We start from the raw sequence: 22,832 nt of genomic DNA on the forward strand, positions 1-22,832 counted from the left end.
TCTACAAGCTCTTCACCATTTCCATTTACAACACTGAACACCCCATGTATACCAATTATTCCCTCAACTGCCACATTACTCACCTTTGCATTCATATCACCCATCACTATAACCCGGTCTCGATCATCAAAACCACTAACACATTCATTCAGCTGCTCCCAAAACACTTGCCTCTCATGATCTTTCTTCTCATGCCCAGGTGCATATGCACCAATACTCACCCATCTCTCGCCATCAACTTTCAGTTTTACCCATATTAATCGAGCATTTACATACTCCCACAACTCCTGTTTCAGGAGTACTGCTACTCCTTCCCTTGCTCTTGTCCTCTCACTAACCCCTGACTTTACTCTCAAGACATTCCCATTGTGTTTGATGATAGAGTGGCAGATATAGGGTGTTTTGGTCGAGGTGGTGTGCAAAATGAGAGTGTTAGGGAAAATGATTTGGTAAACAGAGAAGAGGTCGTAAAAGCTTTGCGGGAGATGAAAGCCGGCAAGGCAGCAGGTCTGGATGGTATTTCAGTGGAATTTATTGAAAAGGGGGATGACTGTATTATTGACTGGTTGGTAAGGTTATTTAATGTATGTATGACTCATGGTGAGGTGCCCGAGGATTGGCGGAATGCATGCATAGTGCCATTGTACAAAGGCAAAGGGGATAAGAGTGAGTGCTCAAATTACAGAGGTATAAGTTTGTTGAGTATTCCTTGTAAATTATATGGGAGGGTATTGATTGAGAGGGTGAAGGCATGTACAGAGCATCAGATTGGGGAAGAGCAGTGTGGTTTCAGAAGTGGTAGAGGATGTGTGGATCAGGTGTTTGCTTTGAAGAATGTATGTGAGAAATACTTAGAAAAGCAAATGGATTTGTATGTAGCATTTATGGATCTGGAGAAGGCATATGATAGAGTTGATAGAGATGCTCTGTGGAAGGTATTAAGAATATATTGTGTGGGAGGCAAGTTGTTAGAAGCAGTGAAAAGTTTTTATCGAGGATGTAAGGCATGTGTACATGTAGGAAGAGAGGAAAGTGATTGGTTCTCAGTGAATGTAGGTTTGCGGCAGGGGTGTGTGATGTCTCCATGGTTGTTTAATTTGTTTATGGATGGGGTTGTTAGGGAGGTAAATGCAAGAGTTTTGGAAAGAGGGGTAAGTATGAAGTCTGTTGGGGATGAGAGAGCTTGGGAAGTGAGTCAGTTATTGTTCGCTGATGGTACAGCGCTGGTGGCTGATTCATGTGAGAAACTGCAGAAGCTGGTGACTGAGTTTGGTAAAGTATATGAAAGAAGAAAGTTAAGAGTAAATGTGAATAAGAGCAAGGTTATTAGGTACTGTAGGGTTGAGGGTCAAGTCAATTGGGAGGTAAGTTTGAATTGAGAAAAACTGAAGGAAGTAAAGTGTTTTCGATATCTGGGAGTGGATCTGGCAGCGGATGGAACCATGAAGGCGGAAGTGGATCATAGGGTGGGGGAGGGGTGAAAATCCTGGGAGCCTTGAAGAATGTGTGGAAGTCGAGAACATTATCTCGGAAAGCAAAAATGGGTATGTTTGAAGGAATAGTGGTTCCAACAATGTTGTATGGGTGCGAGGCGTGGGATATGGAAAGAGTAGTGCGCAGGAGGATGGATGTGCTGGGAATGAGATGTTTGACGACAATGTGTGGTGTGAGGTGGTTTGATCGAGTAAGTAACGTAAGGGTAAGAGAGATGTGTGGAAATAAAAAGAGCGTGGTTGAGAGAGCAGAAGAGGGTGTTTTGAAATGGTTTGGGCACATGGAGAGAATGAGTGAGAAAAGATTGACCAAGAGGATATATGTGTCGGAGGTGGAGGGAACGAGGAGAAGAGGGAGACCAAATTGGAGGTGGAAAGATGGAGTGAAAAAGATTTTGTGTGATCGGGGCCTGAACATGCAGGAGGGTGAAAGGAGGGCAAGGAATAGAGTGAATTGGATCGATGTCGTATACCGGGGTTGACTTGCTGTCAGTGGATTGAATCAGGGCATGTGAAGCGTTTGGGGTAAACCATTGAAAGCTGTGTAGGTATGTATATTTGCGTGTGTGGACGTATGTATATACTTGTGTATGGGGGTGGGTTGGGCCATTTCTTTCGTCTGTTTCCTTGCGCTACCTCGCAAACGCGGGAGACAGCGACAAAGCAAAAAAAAAACATATATATATATATATATATATATATATATATATATATATATATATATATATATATATATATATATATATCTTTCATACTTTCATACTATTCGCCATCTCCCGCATTAGCGAGGTTGCGTCAAGAACAGAGGACTGGACCTTTGAGGGAATATCCTCACCTGGCCCCTTTCTCTGTCCTTCCTTTTGGAAAATTTAAGAAAAAAAAAAAAAAAAAAAAAAAAAACGAGAGGGGAGGATTTCCAGCCCCCCGCTCCCTTCCCTTTTAGTCGCCTTCTACGACACGCAGGGAATACGTGGGAAGTATTCTTTCTCCCCTCTCCCCAGGGATAATATATATATATATATATATATATATATATATATATATATATATATATATATATATATATATATATATATATATATATATATATATATATATATATATATATATATATATATATATATATATATATATATATATATATATGGTTTAAAAAGAGAGATATACATAAGTATACATATGTCAGTAGGAGAGATGGCCAGAGAGCGTTATTGGATTACGTGTTAATTGATAGGCGCGGGAAAGAGAGTTTTGGATGTTAATAAGCTGAGAGGTGCAACTGGAGGGATGCCTGATCATTATCTTGTGGAGGCGAAGGTGAAGAATTGTAGAGGCTTTCAGAAAAGAAGGGAGAATATTGGGGTGAAAGGAGTGGTAAGAGTAAGTGAGCTTGGGAAGGAGACTTGTGTGAGGAAGTACCACGAGAGACTGAGTACAGAATGGATGAAGGTGAGAACTAAGGACGTAAGGGGAGTGGGGGAGGAATGGAATGTATTTAGGGAAGCAGTGATGGCTTGCGGAAAAGATGCTTGTGGCATGAGAAGCGTGGGAGGTAGGCAGATTAGAAAGGATAGTGAGTGGCGGGATGAAGAAGTTGGATTATCAGTGAAAGAGAAGAGAGAGGCATTAGGACTATTTTTGCAGATAGATAATGCAAATTAGCGGGAGATGTATAAAAGAAAGAGGCAGGAGGTCAAGAAAAAAGTTCAAGAGGTGAAAAACAGGGCAAATGAGAGTTGGGGTGAGACTATCATTAAATTTTAGAGAGAATAAAAAGATGTTTTGAAGGAGGTAAACAAAGTGCGTAAGACAAGGGAGCAAATGGGAACTTCAGTGAAGGGGGCTAATGGGGAGGTGATAACAAGTAATGGTGATGTGAGAAGATGGAGTGAGTATTTTGAAGGTTTGTTGAATGTGTTTAATGACAGAGTGGCAGATATAGGGTGTTTTGGTCGAGTTGGTATGCAAAGTGAGAACGTTAAGGAAAATGATTTGGTAAACAGAGAAGAGGTAGTAAAAACTCTGCGTAAGATGAAAGGCGGCAAGGCAGCGGGTTTGGATGATATTGTAGTCGAATTTATTATAAAAGTGGGTAACTGTATTGTTGACTGGTTGGTAATGTTATTTAATGTATGTATGTCTCATGGTGCAGTGCCTGAGGATTGGCGGAATGCTTGCATAGTGCCATTGTAAAAAGGCAAAGGGGATAAATGTGAGTGCTCAAATTACAGACGTATAGGCTTGCTGAGTATTCCTGGGAAATTATATGGGAGGGTATTGCTTGAGAGGGTGAAGGCATGTACAGAGCATCAGATCGGGGAAGAGCAGTGTGGTTTCAGAAGTGGTAGAGGATGTGTGGATCAGGTGTTTGCTTTGAAGTATGTATGTGAGAAATACTTAGAAAAGCAAATGGATTTGTATGTAGCATTTATGGATCTGGAGAAGGCATATGATAGAGTTGATAGAGATGCTCTGTGGAAGGTATTAAGAATATAAGCTGTCATCTCATCTAATATAATAACTGAATATGCTAAAGTCAATCATGTTTCTATCCCTATGGATCATGCAATCTATAAAAGGTAACTTACCATTATTTTCCACTTTAACAGTAAAGTTGATGGAATATTAAATCATTAAGCAAGGGGAGAAATGTTTGTAAATTTTCGTTTGTTGACCAAACACAATGTACGTCATCTACACATTTATTTCAAATTGCCTTGGAGGGTAAGATATCCTTTAGCAATTTGTTTCAAATGACTCCTTAAAAAGATTACCTAATACTGGTGAAAGTGGATTACCTATCGCCATACCAAATTTCTGAGCATAATGTTCTCTATTCAATTGAAATACACTTTTTTTTTTACACACAATCTTATAAATTCAATGTAAAAGTTATTTGAAATAGGTAAATCAAAGACACCAACGAAATATTCTAAGATGCCATTAACTGGTACTTTTGTGTACAAGGGTGAGTTATCAAAACTTATGAATTTGAAATCAAAATTGATATGGATATCATTAAGCTTGTTAACTAAATCTACGTTGTTCTTGATACTGGAATCTGATATATTACCAAGTAGTGGGCTTATTAAGAAAAAACTATTTTGAGAACTTATAAGTGATTGAGCCACAAAATTCACCATGGGTCTTGCTGGATAGTTTGGCTTACGTGTTTTGATATGTTCATACATGTTTGGTAATGTTTAGTAAAGTGCGAATTAACAGCGTCTATGGGATTTCTTCTTAATTCATTGTATGTTGCATCCTCACGCATCAGCGAGGTAGCACTAGGAAACAATTGAAGAGAGGCCATATCCGCTCAGCTTCATTCTCTCCCTATCATGTGTAATGAACCGAAAACACAGCTCACTATCCATTCCTAGGCCGCATATTCCTTTCCATGGTATACGCCAAACGTTTCACATACCTTTGTTCAGCCTAACGACAACATGTTGACCTCATCGTATCACATCGTTCCAATTCACACTATTCCGTACATAACTTTCACATTCCTGCATGTTCAGCCTCCGATCGCTCAAAACCTCTTTCACTTCATCCTTCCACCTCCAATTTGGTCTCCCGCTTCTCCTTGTTCCCTTCACATCTAACAAATACTTATCCCTTTTTCAATCTTTCCTCACTCATTCTCTCTCTGTGTCCAAACCATTTCAATACACCCTTTTCTGCTCTCTCAACCACACTCTTTTTATTATCACACATACCTCTTACCTTTTCATTACTTACTCGATCAAACCACCTCACACCACAAATCGTCCTCAAACATCTCATTTCCAACACATCCACCCTCCTCCGCACAACCCTATCTATAGCCCATACCTCACAACCATATAACATTGTTGGGACTATTATTCCTTTAAATATACCCATTTTGCTCCCCGAGATAACGTTCTCCCCTTCCACACATTCTTTATCGTTCCCAGAACTTCGCCTCCTCCTTCACCCTATGAATCACTTTCGCTTTCATGGTTCCATTAGGTGCCAACTCCACTCACAGATATCTTAAACACTTCACTTCCTCCAATTTATCTCCATTCAAATTTATATCGTAACTAACTTGTCCTAAAACCCTTCTTCTATAGCTAACAAACTTGCTTTCACTCACATTTACGCTCAACTTTCTCCTTTCATACATTCTTGCAAACTCATTCACAAAATTCTCCACTTTCTCAGTCGAATCCCCCACTAGAGCTGTATCATCAGCGAACAACAATTGACTCACTTCACAGTACCTTTCATCCCCAACAGACTTTATGCTTGCCCCTCTCTCCAAAACTCTTGCATTTACCTCCTTAACCACCCCATCCATAAACAAATTAAACAACCATAGCGACATCACACACCCATGGCGCATACTGAACTTTACTGTAATCAAATAACTCTCCTCTCTTCTTACTCGTACACATGCCTTACAACCTTGATACAAATTCATTGCTTATAGCGGCTTACCTCCCATACCATATATTCATAAGAACCTTCCAAAAAATATCAGCCTTACCATATGCTTTCTCCGGATCCATAACTGCCTGATGCAAAGCCATCTGTTTCTCTAAGTATTTCTCACACACATTTTTTAAAGCAAACACCTGATCCACACATCCTCTACCATTTCTGAAACCTCACTTCTTCTCCCCAGTCTGATACTCTGTACATGCCTTTACCCTCTCAGTCAGTACCCTACCATCCATTTTTCCAGGTATACTCAACAAACTTATGTCTCTTTAGTTTGAACATTTTCATTTATCTCCTTTGCCTTTACACAATTTCACTATGCATGCATTCCTTCAGTCCTCAGGCACTTCACCATGATCCAGACATACATTGAATATCCTTACCAACCAATCAACATCACAGTCAAGTCCTTCCTTAATTGATTCAACTGCAATGCCATCCAATCCCGCTGCCTTTCCGGATTTCATCATCCGCAAGGCTTTCATCACTTCTCTTTTCACCAATACATTCTTCCTGACTCTCTTATGTCGCATACCATTCCAACCAAAACACCCTACGTCTGCCACTTAATCATCAAACACATCAAGCAGTCCTTCAAAATACTCACTCCATCACTAACAGTTATCACTCCTCCTTTTTTTCCCTTCACCTATGACCCATTTGTTCTCCTGTCTTTCTCATATTATTTAACTCATTCCAAATCATATCTTTCATTTTCCCTAAAGTTTGATGATACTCTCTCACCCCATCTCTAATTTCCCTCATTTTCATCCTCTGCACCTTCATCTTAACCTCCTGCCGTTTCTCATACATCTCACAAGCATTTGCACTCCATCCTTGTAAATACCGTGCCAATGCCTTTCTTATCCTCTTTCACTAGCAATTTCACTGATTTGTCCAACCACTTGCTACCCTTTTCAATCTGCCCACATCCCATTTTTCGAATGCTGCAAGCATCTCTTGCACATGCCATCACCGCTTCCCTAAATATATCCTATTCCTCACCCACTCCCCTCACGTCATTTGTTCTCAAATTTTGTCATTATGCACTCAGTCATTCCTGGTATTCATTCATGCAAGTCTCCTTTCCAAGTTCACTTACTCTCACCACTATCTTCTCCCCAACATTGTCTCCTTTTTTCCGAGAACTTCTACAAATCTTCACCCTCGTCTCCACAAGGTAGTGATCAGTCATCCCTCCAGTTGCACCTCTCAGCACATCTACATAGAGGTCTATTATTTATACGCCTATCAGTTAATACTTATTCATCAATTATACTTATTTGCTGTCTCCCACATTTGCGAAATAGCGCAAAGAAACAGACGAAAGAATGGCCCATCCCACCCAAATGCACATGTATATACATAAACGCCCACACACGCAAATATACATACCTATACATTTCAACGCATACATACATATACTTACACAGACTTATACATACATGCACCTGTACACACTCATACAAGCTGCCCCCATCCATTCCCGTCGTCACTCCGCCACACATGACCCCCCCCCCCCCCCCCCTCACGCGCACGCGTAATAGCGCCAGGAAAAGACAGCGAAGGCCATATTCCTTCACACTGTCTCTAGCTGTCATGTGCAATGCACCGAACCCACAGCTCCTTTTCCACATCCAGGCCCCACAAAACTTTCCATGGTTTACCCCAGACGCTTCACATGCCCTGGTTCAATCCATTAATAGCACGTCGACCAATGTAACCACATCGTTCCAGTTCAATCTATTCCTTACACGCCATTCACCCTCCTGCACATTCAGGCCCGATCACTCAAAGTCTTTATCACTCCATCCTTCCACCTCAATTTAGTCTCCCACTTTTCCTCGTTCTTTCCACCTCTGACACATATATCCTTTTTGATAATCTTTCCTCACTCATTCTCTCCATGTGACCAAATCATTTCAATACACCCTCTTCTGCTCTCTCAACCACACTCTTTTTATTACTACACATCTCTCTTACCATTTCATTACTTACTAGATCAGACCACCTCACACCACATATTGTTCTCAAACATCTCATTTCCAACACATCCACCTTCCTCCGTACAATCCTATCTCAAGCCCATGCCTCGCAACCATTGTTGGAACCACTATTCCTTCAAACATACCCATTTTTTTGCTATCCGCAATAACGTTCTCGCCTTCCACACATTCTTCAACGCTCCAGTACCCTCGCTCCCTCCGCCGCCCTGTGACTCACTTTTGCTTCCATGGTTCCATCCGCTGCTAAATCCACTTCCAAATATCTAAAACACTTTACTTCCTCCAATTTTTTTCCATTAAAACTTACCTCCTAATTAACTTGTCCCTCAACCCTACTGAACTTAATAACTTTACTCTTATTTACATTTACTCTCGGTTTTCTTCTTTCGCCCACTTTACCAAACTCAGTCACCAACTTCTGCAGTTTCTCACCCAAATCAGCCACCAGTGCTGTATCATCAGCGAACAATAACTGACTCACTTCCGAAGCCCTCTCATCCCCAACAGACTGCATACTTGCCCCTCTCTCCAAAACTCTTGCATTCCCCTCCCTAAGAACCCCATCCATAAACAAATTAAACAACCATGGAGACATCAAGCACCCCTGCCGCAGGCCGACATTCAGTGGGAACCAATCAGTTTCCACTCTTCCTACTCTTACACATGCCTTATATCCTTGATAAACACTTTTCATTGCTTCCAGCAACTTAGCATCTTAATACCTTCCACAACGCATCTCTATCAACTCTATCATATGCCTTCTCCAGATCCATAAATACTGCATACAAATCCATTTGTTTTTCTAGATATTTCTCACATACATTCTTCAAAGCAAACACCTGATCCACACATCCCCTACCACTTCCGATACCACGCTGCTCTTCCCTAATCTCATGCTCTGTACATCACTTAATAGGTAACCTTATAATGCCCGCCTACCATTTCTCTTACTTATATACGGATAGTTTTGTATATTTCTCTTTTTAAACCAGATATTCCCAATCGCCAGTCTTTTCTTAGCACACAAATCTTGAAGCTCTTTACCATTTCCATCTACAACACTGAATACCCCATGCGCACCAATTAAACCCTCAACTGCCGCATTACTTGTATTCGTAATTAAATCACCAAACCTGCTGACACACTCACTTAGTTATTCCAAAAACTCTTGTCTGTCATGATCTTTCTTCTCATGACGAGGTGCATATGCAATGATAATTATTCATCTTTTGCCATTCACTTTCAGTTCTATCTACATCAATCTAGAATATAATTTCTTACACTCTAACACACTCTCCCACAACTCCTGCATCAGAAGTAGTGCTACTCCTTTCTTAGCTCTTTTCTCACCAATCCCTGAACTTATTCCGAAAACTTTTCCAAACCATTCTTTCCCTTTACCTTTGAGCTTCGTTTCATTCAGAGCCAAAACTTACAGGTTCCTGTCCTCAAACATACTACCTATCTCTCCTTTCTTCTCATCTTGCTAACATCCACACACATTCAGACATCCCAATCTGAGCCTTCGAGGAGGATGAGCACTCCTCGCTTGACTCGTTCTTCTGTTTCCTCTTTAAAAAACTGAAATACAAGAAGGAGAGGGGCTTCCAGCGCCCCGCTCCCGCCCCCTTTAGGTTACGTCCACACGGTCGATCAGAGTCCGTCGGACAAACACTGTTACCATATCATAAGGCGAAGCAGGATGACGTCATAAGCGTCGAAACGAGGGAACTTAATATGGCAACAATCAGTGGTACCATATGAAGTTGTATACCACAGTGTCTACTGTGTTCACCAGGCAAAGACCGGCAGACGATGTTCGAAGCTGATGTTCGCTGGCAACACACAGGTATTCAAGTCAGTGTTAGTGTGGACTTGGGCGACAGGTGGTCGTTGCCAGCGTCTAGTGCGGTACATCATTACCATGGTGCAAAAGAAGATTAAAAACAAAACCAAGAAAATAGCACTATGCAGCATGATAATTGCTACGCTATGTGAGGACAAGGAGGTGACAAGAAGGTAATGGTGCAAGGACTGGTTACAGAAACGAAGCGAAAGGGGAAGCCATGCAACCATTTTACATGAACTGCGATTTGGTTATGAATCAGATTTCACAAACTATATGCGGTTGTACCCAAACAGCTTCTAAGACTTTTTTGAGAAGGTAAAACCTTTTATAACGAAGCAGGACACCTGTATGAGAGAGAGCATTTCACCAGAAGCACGTCTAGAGGCAATGTTGATTTACCTTTCCACCGGGTACTCCTACACTTCCCTTCAATACAGAACAAGAACATCTAAACATAGTCTGTCTGCAATTATTCCTGATACGTGCCAAGCCATCTATGATGTGCTTCAGGATCCATACTTAAACGTAAGCAATGCTTCTTTGTGACAGGTTAAAGGCAGGTAATGATAATGACATGCATAGTGTGAAGGACAGGTCCACTATTGAGCACATAGACCTGAGATTGATATAATACTTTATAGTTTCTGTCAACTGTATCGGAAAAGACACTTGTTTTGCTTGGAGTTTGGTGCTCAGACATCACTCAACTTGAGGGGCGATCCGGCAGATATAACGAGATAATCTTTACACATATGTAGAGTTGTTAATGAATATTGTTTCTAAACATGGGATATAGACAAACTACGACTGTTGTTTCTTGCTAAGCTTTAATTCAAATGATTCAGAGAGTATATTTGCATGTAATTTTGAATACACAGACACTTGTAATTATGTTCGTACCATATCATCATATCAACAATAGAAATACTTATTCTATAGCACAAACATATCATGTTGAAAATAGTTATTCAACAACCTTTGATGAATAGGAGAGCTTGCCTAATTTTCCTATAAAAAGCACCTCAGAAATTAGTTTTTGTCCCTGGATTTTTTTTCTTCATTCATCTTTCGTAAATCATTGGTAACAACATCACCAAAAGCACTTTCATCATCGCTATCCTCTTTCTCCGATCCAGATAATTGTCTCAGTTGATGAGTGTGTGTGTGTGTGTGTGTGTGTGTGTGTGTGTGTGTGTGTGTGTGTGTGTGTGATCATTTGAGGATTAATAAGCAATTACATGATATGATTTTCACATGTCTATGTTACTTCAACACAAAAAATAGAATGCACTATATCTGTTCAATTTAGTGATGAACAATTTCTTTATAATTTTCCCCAGAATAGTTGAAGTTGCCCGGGCGTTCTTAGTTGTTCCAATGTATTCCAATAAAAAAGATGTTATCAACTATGCATCTATTAATGTTCCCATGTTGCCTTACCACCAGGTTCGGTCGCCGACCTGTAGTTCTATGGAGTTCTCTTCTGGTGGTAGTGTTGACGTTTGCCACCTCCGCTTCGTCCAGCGTCGAGGTCTATATCATCTTGAAACTGGTCACCAACGTAGTCTACGGTGGCTTGTCCTCGGGTAACTTCTTAATCCGTGAGTACAGCCTCCTATGTTGTGTGCATCAGTGGTCCAGCAATTATCATGCAGGCTACCTATAAACGGCCTTTAATTGACTTACTGGGAATAGACGGGATAATACCTCATGATGAGCCGTAATTGAGGTCATCAACAGTGTTTTATTGCAGGAAATTTTGTTTCCTCTACAGATCCCTCGGTCTACTCTGCTGTTTTTGTTGACTCTGATAATGTGAGACTCTTAGCTGTTATTGTCTTTCCATCGCTTACTCATGTTTGTTAAGATGGCTTTCATGCATTTCTAACGTTGACGTCTTCTTTCTAACATTGACGTTTTCTTTCTACTTTTGTCGTTTCCTTTCTGACGTTATCGTTTTCTTTCTAACGTTGTCGTTTTCTTTCATTGCGATAAAGTAATGGAGATCTGCTCGGCGAAGGAGCGGTCAAAGTTTGGGACATTGTTTATGCTGCCGTGGGCCCTGGGTTACATGGCTCTACCGGGCATCGCCTATTTGGTGAAGAGATGGAGATGGCTTCAGGCTACGCTCTCTCTCCCTACCCTACTCTTAACTCTTCAGTACTGGTGAGTCCACCACCCGGTCTAAAAAACCAAGCAAGTCATCTACTTAGTAGTTTACATCAGCAAGCAAGTTTGTATCCAGGTGCCCAGGTGGATTCTTGAACTCATGAAGTAAGTCATAAATGTCTGAAAGTAAGGTACAGTTCTCGGTACATCAGTAAAGTCTTCAAGTCATCCGGAAATCGTTGAGGTGTTCATATTCATGATTTAAACTACAATATAACGAGATAATTGGCACCAGATATTGCCTCAAGTATCTTGACCATATCACTATCATCATGATTAACAGTCTACAGAAGATGAAAACAGGACTTCAATATTTTCTACCATTTTAGATAACTTGAGTGTTACGAACTTACAAGAACAAATTGTAAAAGTGCAATAGTACTTTATTCTTGTCTTGGAACACAGTCCATTCTAATGTTGTTGGCAATACTAGCAAGAGTGAATAGCAAATAACAATAAATTACCATCTCTTTTATCAGTGAATTATTCCCGTTTATTATCTATCTTGCCGGAGAGTCATGACGCCCCTCTTCCTACCCACCCTCCAAGGTTTATGCCGGAGTCTCCTCGTTGGCTGATTCTACAAGGTCGATACAGCCAGACGCTCGAGATCCTCCGCTGGGGAGCCAAGGTCAATCGTAGGTCGTTGCCGTCAGACCAGTACCTGCTGACAGCTATGGAGAAGATGTCTCTAACGGTAGGTCTTCCCTCGCTTGCCTCTCATTAACAAGAGGCAATCATATCAACTCTTCGTCCATCTTGTTTTCGTAAAGTGGATAAAAAAACCGTAATGTTTTCCTCGCCTGGTTGTCATGGAGAGGATGGGCATCAGGACAGATTTTCTCGCATGTATCTGCCATAGGAAGGTTTGGGACGATGGTAGGTCTTCCCTCCTACGGCCATCATGGCTAAGAGAGGATCCGTAGTAACACTTGTGACACGTGTCATGGGCTTCGTCTAATCATCGTTAAGGAACTCATATTTCTTGGCAAAACATCTTACCATGAGACATTATTCAAGTTCATCTTCATTTATTTAATATAAAAAATAGATAGTGGTAAATTACTGATAGATGCAGCTTGTGTGATAGATGTCTAAAGATTGTAATCAATTTCACTTGTGAATAAAGAGAACATATGCATAATGAATTCAAAGACATTATGAAATTATCCATAAAAATAGTATGAAACACTCTTGTCTTCAATACGATAAAAACTATTCATCTTGTACGAAGTAGTTTAGCCTTAAACAAAATGTTTCTATACAGATCTAAGTCAGCTAGGTAGTGACACACGCTGCAGACATTTGGAATGAGTTTCGAAGAGTTTTGTGATATTTGAATCAACGGAGAGACGAGGCCCCTTCACAAAAGAATTTCTCCCTGTACTGTTTGTGCATATCTAATTACTTCTGCATATATATATATATATATATATATATATATATATATATATATATATATTTATTTATTCATTTATTCTTTTTATTTTGCTTTGTCGCTGTCTCCCGCGTTTGCAAGGTAGCGCAAGGAAACAGACGAAAGAAATGGCCCAACCCACCCCTATACACATGTATACACATACACGTCCACGCACGCAAATATACATACCTATACATCTCAATGTACACATATATATACACACACAGACATATACATATATACACACGTACATAATTCATACTGTCTGCCTTTATTTATTCCCATCGCCACCTCGCCACACATGGAATAACATCCCCCTCGCCCCCTCATGTGTGCGAGGTAGCGCTAGGAAAAGACAACAAAGGCCCCATTCGTTCACACTCAGTCTCTAGCTGTCATGTAATAATGCCCGAAACCACAGCTCCCTTTCCACATCCAGGCCCAACACAACTTTCCATGGTTTACCCCAGACGCTTCACATGCCCTGATTCAATCCATTGACAGCACGTCGACCTCGGTATACCACATCGATCCAATTCACTCTATTCCTTGCAAGCCTTTCACCCTCCTGCATGTTCAGGCCCCGATCACTCAAAATCTTTTTCACTCCATCTTTCCACCTCCAATTTGGTCTCCCACTTCTCGTTTCCTCCACCTCCGACACATATATCCTCTTGGGCAATCTTTCCTCACTCATTCTCTCCATGTGCCCAAACCAATTCAAAACACCCTCTTCTGCTCTCTCAACCATACTCTTTTTATTTCCACACATCTCTCTTACCCTTACATTACTTACCCCATCAAACCCCCTCACACCACACATTGTCCTCAAACATCTCATTTCCAGCACATCCACCCTCCTGCGCACAACTCTATCCATAGCCCATGCCTCGCAACCATACAACATTGTTGGAAACACTATTCCTTCAAATATACACATTTTTGCTTTCCGAGATAATGTTCTTAACTTCCAAACATTCTTCAAGGCTCCCAAAATTTTCGCCTCCTCCCCCACCCTATGATTCACTTCCGCTTCTATGGTTCCATCCGCTGGCAGATCCACTCCCAGGTATCTAAAACACTTCACTTCCTCCAGTTTTTCTCAATTCAAACTTCCCGCCCAAGTGACTTGACCCTCAACACTACTGTACCTAATAACCTTGCTCTTATTCACATTTACTCTTAACTTTCTTCTTTCACACACTTTACCAAACTCAGTCACCAGCTTCTGCAGTTTCTTACATGAATCAGCCAACAGCGCTGTATCATCAGCGAACAACAACTGACTCACTTCCCAAGCTCTCTCATCCACAACAGACTGCATACTTGCCCCTCTTTCCAAAACTCTTGCATTCACCTCCCTAACAACCCCATCCATAAACAAATTAAACAACCATGGAGACATCACACACCGATGCCGCAAACCTACATTCACTGAGAACCAATCACTTTCCTCTCTTCCTACACCTACACATGGCCTACATCCTCGACAAAAACTTTTCACTGCTTCTAACAACTTGCCTCCCACACTATATATTCTTAGTACCTTCCACAGAGCATCTCTATCAACTCCATCATATGCCTTCTCGAGATCTATAAATGCTACATACAAATCCATTTGCTTTTCTAAGTATTTCTCACATACATTCTTCAAAGCAAACACCTGATCCACACATCCTCTACCACTTCTGAAACCACACTGCTCTTCCCCAATCTGATGCTCTGTACATGCCTTTACCCTTTCAATCAATACCCTCCCATATAATTTACCAGGAATACTCAACAAACTTATACCTCTGTAATTTGAGCACTCACTCTTATCCCCTTTGCCTTTGTACAATGGCACTATGCAAGCATTCCGCCAATCCTCAGGCACCTCACCATGAATCATACATACATTAAATAACCTTACCAACCAGTCAAAAATACAGTCACCCCCTTTTTTAATAAATTCCACTGCAATACCATCGAACCTGCTGCCTTTCCGGCTTTCATCTTCCGAAAAGCTTTTACTACCTCTTCTCTGTTTACCAAATCATTTTCCCAAACCCTCTCACTTTGCACACCACCTCGACGAAAACACCCTATATCTGCCACTCTATCATCAAACCCATTCAACAAACCTTCAAAATACCCACTCCATCTCCTTCTCACATCACCACCACTTGTTATCACCTCCCATTAGCCCCCTTCACTGAAGTTCCCATTTGCTCCCTTGTCTTACGCACTTTATCTACCTCTTTCCAAAACATGTTTTTATTCTCCCTAAAATTTAATGGTACACTCTCACCCCAACTCTCATTTGCCCTGTTTTTCACCTCTTGCACCTTTTTCTTGACCTCCTACCTCTTTCTTTTATACATCTCCCACTCATTCTCATTTTTTCCCTGCAAAAATAGTCCAAATGCCTCTCTCTTCTCCTTCACTAATAATCTTACTTCTTCATCCCACCACTCGCTATCCTTTCTAATCAACCCACCTCCCACGCTTCTCATTCCACAAGTATCTTTTGCGCAAGCCATCACTGCTTCCCTAAATACATCCCATTCCTCCCCCACTCCCCTTACCTCCTTTGTTCTCACCTTTTTCCATTCTGTACTCAGTCTCTCCTGGTACTTAATAATACAAGTCTCCTTCCCAAGCTCACTTACTCTCACCACCCTCTTCACCGAAACATTCTCTCTTCTTTTCTGAAAACCCCTACAAATCTTCACCTTCGCCTCCACAAGATAATGATCAGTCATCCCTCCAGTTGCACCTCTCAGCACATTAACATCCAAAAGTCTCGCTTTCGCGCGCCTATCAATTAACACGTAATCCAATAACGCTCTCTGGCCATCTCTCCTACTTACATACGTACACTTATGCATATCTCGTTTTTTAAACCAGGTATTCCCAATCACCAGTCCCTTCTCAGCACAAACATCCACAAGTTCTTCCCATTTCCATTTATAACACTGAACACCCCATGTATACCAATCATTCCCTGAACTGCCACATTACTCACCTTTGCATTTAAATCACCCATCACTATAACCCGGTCATGTGCATCAAAACCACTAACACACTCATTCAGCTCCTCCCAAAACACTTGCCTCTCATGAACTTTCTTCTCATGCCCAGGTGCATATGCACCAATAATCACCCATCTCTCTCCATCAACTTTCAGTTTTACCCATATCAATCTAGAATTTACTTCCCTACACTCTATAACATACTCCCACCACTCCTGTTTGAGGAGCAGTGCTACTCCTTCCCTTGCCCTTGTCCTCTCACTAACCTCTGACTTTACTCCCAAGACATTCCCAAACCACTCTTCCCCTTTACCCTTGAGCTTCGTTTCACTCAGAGCCAAAACATCCAGGTTCCTTTCATCAAACATACTAACTATCTCTCCTTTGTTCTCATCTTGGTTACATCAACACACATTTAGACACCCCAATCTCAGCCTTCGAGGAGGATGAGCACTCCCCGCGTGACTCCTTCTTCAGTTTCCCCTTTTAGAAAGTCAAAATACAAGGAGGGGAGGGTTTCTGGCCCCCCGCTCCCGTCCCCTTTAGTCGCCTTCTACGAAACGTGATTAATCCGTGGGAAGCATATACATACACGTCCACACATGCAAATATACATACCTATACATCTCAATGTACACATATATATACGTATACACACAGACATACACATATATACACATGAACATAATTCATACTTTCTGTCTTTATTTGTTCCCATCGCCACATCGCCACACATGGAATAACAACCGCCTCCCCGCTCATGTGTGCGAGGTAACGCTAGGAAAAGACAACAAAGGCCCCATTCGTTCACACTTAGTCTCTAGCTGTAATGTAATAATGCACCGAAACCATATATATATATATATATATATATATATATATATATATATATATATATATATATATATATATATATATATATATATATATATATATATATATATATTTTTTTTTTATTTTGCTTTGTCGCTGTCTCCCGCGTTTGCGAGGTAGCGCAAGGAAACAGACGAAAGAAATGGCACAACCCACCCCCATACACAATGTACACACACACAGACACATACATATATACCCATGCACACATTTCACACTGCCTGCCCCTATTCATTCCCATCGCCACCTCGCCACACATGGGATACCATCCCCCTCCCCCCTCATGTGTGCGAGGTAGCACTAGGAAAAGACAACAAAGGCCCCATTCGTTCACACTCAGTCTCCAGCTGTCACGCAATAATGCCCGAAACCACAGCTCCCTTTCCACACCCACGCCTCACACTACTTTCCATGGTTTACCCCAGACGCTTCACATGCCCTGATTCAATCCACTGACAGCACGTCAACCCCGGTATACCACATCGATCCAATTCACTCTATTCCTTGCACGCCTTTCACCCTCCTGCATGTTCAGGCCCCAATCACTCAAAATGTTTTTCACTCCATCTTTCCACCTCCAATTTGGTCTCCCACTTCTCCTCGTTCCCTCCACCTCCGACACATATATCCTCTTGGTCAATCTTTCCTCACTCATTCTCTCCATGTGCCCAAACCATTTCAAAACACCCTCTTCTGCTCTCTCAACCACGCTCTTTTTATTTCCACACATCTCTCTTACACTTATATTACTTACTCGATCAAACCACCTCACACAACACATTGTCCTCAAACATCTCATTTCCAGCACTTCCACCCTCCTGCGCATAACTCTATCCATAGCCCACGCCTCGCAACCATACAACATTGTTGGAACCACTATTCCTTCAAACATACCCATTTTTGCTTTCCGAGATAATGTTCTCGACTTCCACACATTCTTCAAGTCTCCCAGGATTTTTGCCCCCTACCCCACCCTATGATTCACTTCCGCTTCCATGGTTCCATCCGCTGCCAGATCCACTCCCAGATATCTAAAACACTTTACTTCCTCCAGTTTTTCTCCATTCAAACTTACCTCCCAATTGATTTGACCCTCAACCCTACTGTACCTAAGAGCCTTGCTCTTATTCACATTTACTCTTAACTTTCTTCTTTCACACACTTTACCAAACTCAGTCACCAGCTTCTGCAGTTTCTCACATGAATCAGCCACCAGCGCTGTATCATCAGCGAACAACAACTGACTCACTTTCCAAGCTCTCTCATCCACAACAGACTTCATACTTGCCACTCTTTTTCAAAACTCTTGCATTCACCTCCCTTAAAACCCCATTCATAAACAAATTAAACAACAATGGAGACATCACACACCGATGCCGCAAACCTACATTCACTCAGAACCAATCACTTTTCTCGCTTCCTACACTGCTCTTCCTCAATCTGATGCTCTGTACATACCTTCACCCTCTCAATCAATACCCTCCCATATAATTTACCATGAATATTCAACAAACTTATACCTCTGTAATCTGAGCACTCACTCTTATCCTCTTTGCCTTTGTACAATGGCAGTATGCACGCATTCCGCCAATCCTCAGGCACCTCAACATGAGTCATACATACATTGAATAACCTTACCAACCAGTCAACAATACAGTCATCCCCTTTTTTAATGAATTCCACTGCAATACCATCCAAACCTGCTGCCTTGCCGGCTTTCATCTTCCGCAAAGCTTTTACTACCTCTTCTCTGTTTACCAAATCATTTTCCCTAACCCTCTCACTTTGCACACCACCTCGACCAAAACACCCTATCTCTTGCACCTATCTCTTGACCTCCTGTCTCTTTCTTTTATACATCTCCCACTCAATTGCATTTTTTCCCTGCAAAAATCGTCCAAATGCCTCTCTCTTCTCTTTCACTAATAATCTTACTTCTTCATCCCACCACTCACTACCCTTTCTATCAACCCACCTCCCACTCTTCTCATGCCACAAGCATCTTTTGCGCAATCCATCACTGATTCCCTAAATACATCCCATTCCTCCCCCACTCCCCTTACTTCCATTGTTCTCACCTTTTTCCATTCTGTACTCAGTCTCTCCTGGTACTTCCTCACACAGTCTCATTCCCAAGCTCACTTACTCTCACCACCCTCTTCACCCCAACATTCACTCTTCTTTTCTAAAAACACACACATATATATATATATATATATATATATATATATATATATATATATATATATATATATATATATATATATATATATATATATATATATATATATATATATATATATATATATATATATAATTTTTTTTTTTTTTCTTTTTTTTTTTTGCTTTGTCGCTGTCTCCCGCGTTTGCGAGGTAGCGCAAGGAAACAGACGAAAGAAATGGCCCAACATACCCCCATACACATGTATATTCATACGTCCACACACGCAAATATACATACCTACACAGCTTTCCATGGTTTACCCCAGACGCTTCACATGCCTTGATTCAATCCACTGACAGCACGTCAACCCCGGTATACCGCATCGCTTCAGTTCACTCTATTCCTTGCCCTCCTTTCACCCTCCTGCATGTTCAGGCCCCGATCACACAAAATCTTTTTCACTCCATCTTTCTACCTCCAATTTGGTCTCCCTCTTCTCCTCGTTCCCTCCACATCCGACACATATATCCTCTTGGTCAATCTTTTCTCACTCATTCTCTCCATGTGCCCAAACCATTTCAAAACACCCTCTTCTGCTCTCTCAACCGCGCTCTTTTTATTTCCACACATCTCTCTTACCCTTACGTTACTTACTCGATCAAACCACCTCACACCACACATTGTCCTCAAACATCTCATTTCCAGCACATCCATCCTCCTGCGCACAACTCTATCCATAGCCCACGCCTCGCAGCCATACAACATTGTTGGAACCACTATTCCTTCATACATACCCATTTTTGCTTTCCGAGATAATGTTCTCGACTTCCACACATTCTTCAAGGCTCCCAGAATTTTCGCCCCCTCCCCCACCCTATGATCCACTTCCGCTTCCATGGTTCCATCTGCTTCCAGATCCACTCCCAGATATCTAAAACACTTCACTTCCTCCAGTTTTTCTCCATTCAAACTCACCTCCCAATTGACTTGACCCTCAACCCTAAAGTACCTAATAACCTTGCTCTTATTCACATTTACTCTTAACTTTCTTCTTTCACACACTTTACCAAACTCAGTCACCAGCTTCTGCAGTTTCTCACATGAATCAGCCACCAGCGCTGTATCATCAGCGAACAACAACTGACTCACTTCCCAAGCTCTCTCATCCCCAACAGACTTCATACTTGCCCCTCTTTCCAAAACTCTTGCATTCATCTCCCTAACAACCCCATCCATAAACAAATTAAACAACCATGGAGACATCACACACCCCTGCCGCAAACCTACATTCACTGAGAACCAATCACTTTCCTCTCTTCCTACACGTACACATGCCTTACATCCTCGATAAAAACTTTTCACTACTTCTAACAACTTGCCTCCCACACCATATATTCTTAATACCCTCCTCAGAGCATCTCTATCAGCTCTATCATATGCCTTCTCCAGATCCATAAATGCTACATACAAATCCATTTGCTTTTCTAAGTATTTCTCACATACATTCTTCAAAGCAAACACCTGATCCACACATCCTCTACCACTTCTGAAACCACACTGCTCTTCCCCAATCTGATGCTCTGTACATGCCTTCACCCTCTCAATCAATACCCTCCCATATAATTTACCAGGAATACTCAACAAACTTATACCTCTGTAATTTGAGCACTCACTCTTATCCCCTTTGCCTTTGTACAATGGCACTATGCACGCATTCCGCCAATCCTGAGGCACCTCACCGTGAGTCATACATACATTGAATAACCTTACCAACCAGTCAACAATACAGTCACCCCCTTTTTTAATAAATTCCACTGCAATACCATCCAAACCTGCTGCCTTGCCGGCTTTCATCTTCCGCAAAGCTTTTACTACATCTTCTCTGTTTACCAAATCATTTTCCCTAACCCTCTCTCTTTGCACACCACCTCGACCAAAACACCCTATATCTGCCACTCTATCATCAAACACATTCAACAAACCTTCAAAATGCTCACTCCATCTCCTTCTCACATCACCACTACTTGTTATCACCTCCCCATTTGCGCCCTTCACTGAAGTTCCCATTTGCTCCCTTGTCTTACGCACTTTATTACCTCCTTCCAGAACATCTTTTCATTCTCCCTAAAATCTAATGATATATATATATATATATATATATATATATATATATATATATATATATATATATATATATATATATATATATATATATATATATATATATATATATATATATATATATATATATATATATATATATATATATATATAAATATATATATATATATATATATATATATATATATATATATATATATATATATATATATATATATATATTTATATATATATATATATATATATTTCTCCTCATATATATAGTGGTTCCTTATATATAGTGGTTCCAACAATGTTGTATGGTTGCGAGGCGTGGGCTATGGATAGAGTTGTACGCAGGTGGGTGGATGTGTTGGAAATGAGATATTTGAGGACAATATGTGGAGTGAGGTGGTTTGATGGAGTAAGTAATGTAAGGGTAAGAGAGATATGTGGAAATAAAAAGAGCGTGGGTGAGAGAGCAGAAGAGGGTATTTTGAAATGGTTTGGGTACATGGAGAGAATGAGTGAGGAAAGATTGATCAAGAGGATATATGTGTCGGAGGTGGAGGGAACGAGGAGAAATGGGAAACCAAATTGGAGGTGGAAAGATGGAGTGAAAAAGATTTTGAGTGATCGAGGACTGAACATGCAGGAGGGTGAAAGGCGTGCAAGGAATAGAGTGAATTTGATCGCTGTAGTATACTGGGGTCGACGTGCTGTCAATGGATTGAATCAGGGCATATGAAGCGTCTGGGGTAAACCACGGAAAGTTGTGTGGGGCCTGGATGTGGAAAGGGAGCCGTGGTTTTGGGCATTATTGCATGACAGCTAGAGACTGAGTGTGAACGAATGGGGCCTTTATTGTCTTTTCCTAGCGGTACCTCGCACACATGAGGGGGGAGGGGAAGTTATTCCATGTGTGGTGAGGTGGCGATGGGAATAAATAAAGGCAAACAGTTTGAATTATGTCTTTGTATATATATGTATATGTCTGTGTGTGTATATATATGTGTACATTGAGATGTATAGGTATGTATATTTGCGTGTGTGTACGTGTATGTATATACATGTGTATGGGGGTGGGTTGGGCCATTTCTTTCGTCTGTTTTCTTGCGCTACCTCGCAAACGCGGTAAACTGCGACAAAGGAAAATAAATAAAGAGTATATATATATATATATATATATATATATATATATATATATATATATATATATATATATATATATATATATATATATATATATATATGTAAGAGGAAGGGAAGGAGTA

At 41.0% G+C, this 22,832-nt stretch overlaps 1 protein-coding gene across 1 annotated transcript in view; it reads left to right on the forward strand.

The window, feature by feature from the left end:
- The window catches only part of LOC139753528 (solute carrier family 22 member 13-like), a 280,737-nt gene that overhangs the window by 134,842 nt on the left and 123,063 nt on the right, over nucleotides 1–22,832 (forward strand). Inside the window, exons 6-8 of the mRNA XM_071670175.1 lie at nucleotides 11,265–11,419; nucleotides 11,816–11,984; nucleotides 12,537–12,713. Of these exons, the coding sequence (XP_071526276.1) occupies nucleotides 11,265–11,419; nucleotides 11,816–11,984; nucleotides 12,537–12,713 (501 nt within the window). The remainder of the gene's footprint in view (nucleotides 1–11,264; nucleotides 11,420–11,815; nucleotides 11,985–12,536; nucleotides 12,714–22,832) is intronic.

This window comes from Panulirus ornatus, chromosome 14 (assembly GCF_036320965.1).
Source record: "Panulirus ornatus isolate Po-2019 chromosome 14, ASM3632096v1, whole genome shotgun sequence".
NCBI lineage: Eukaryota > Metazoa > Arthropoda > Malacostraca > Decapoda > Palinuridae > Panulirus > Panulirus ornatus.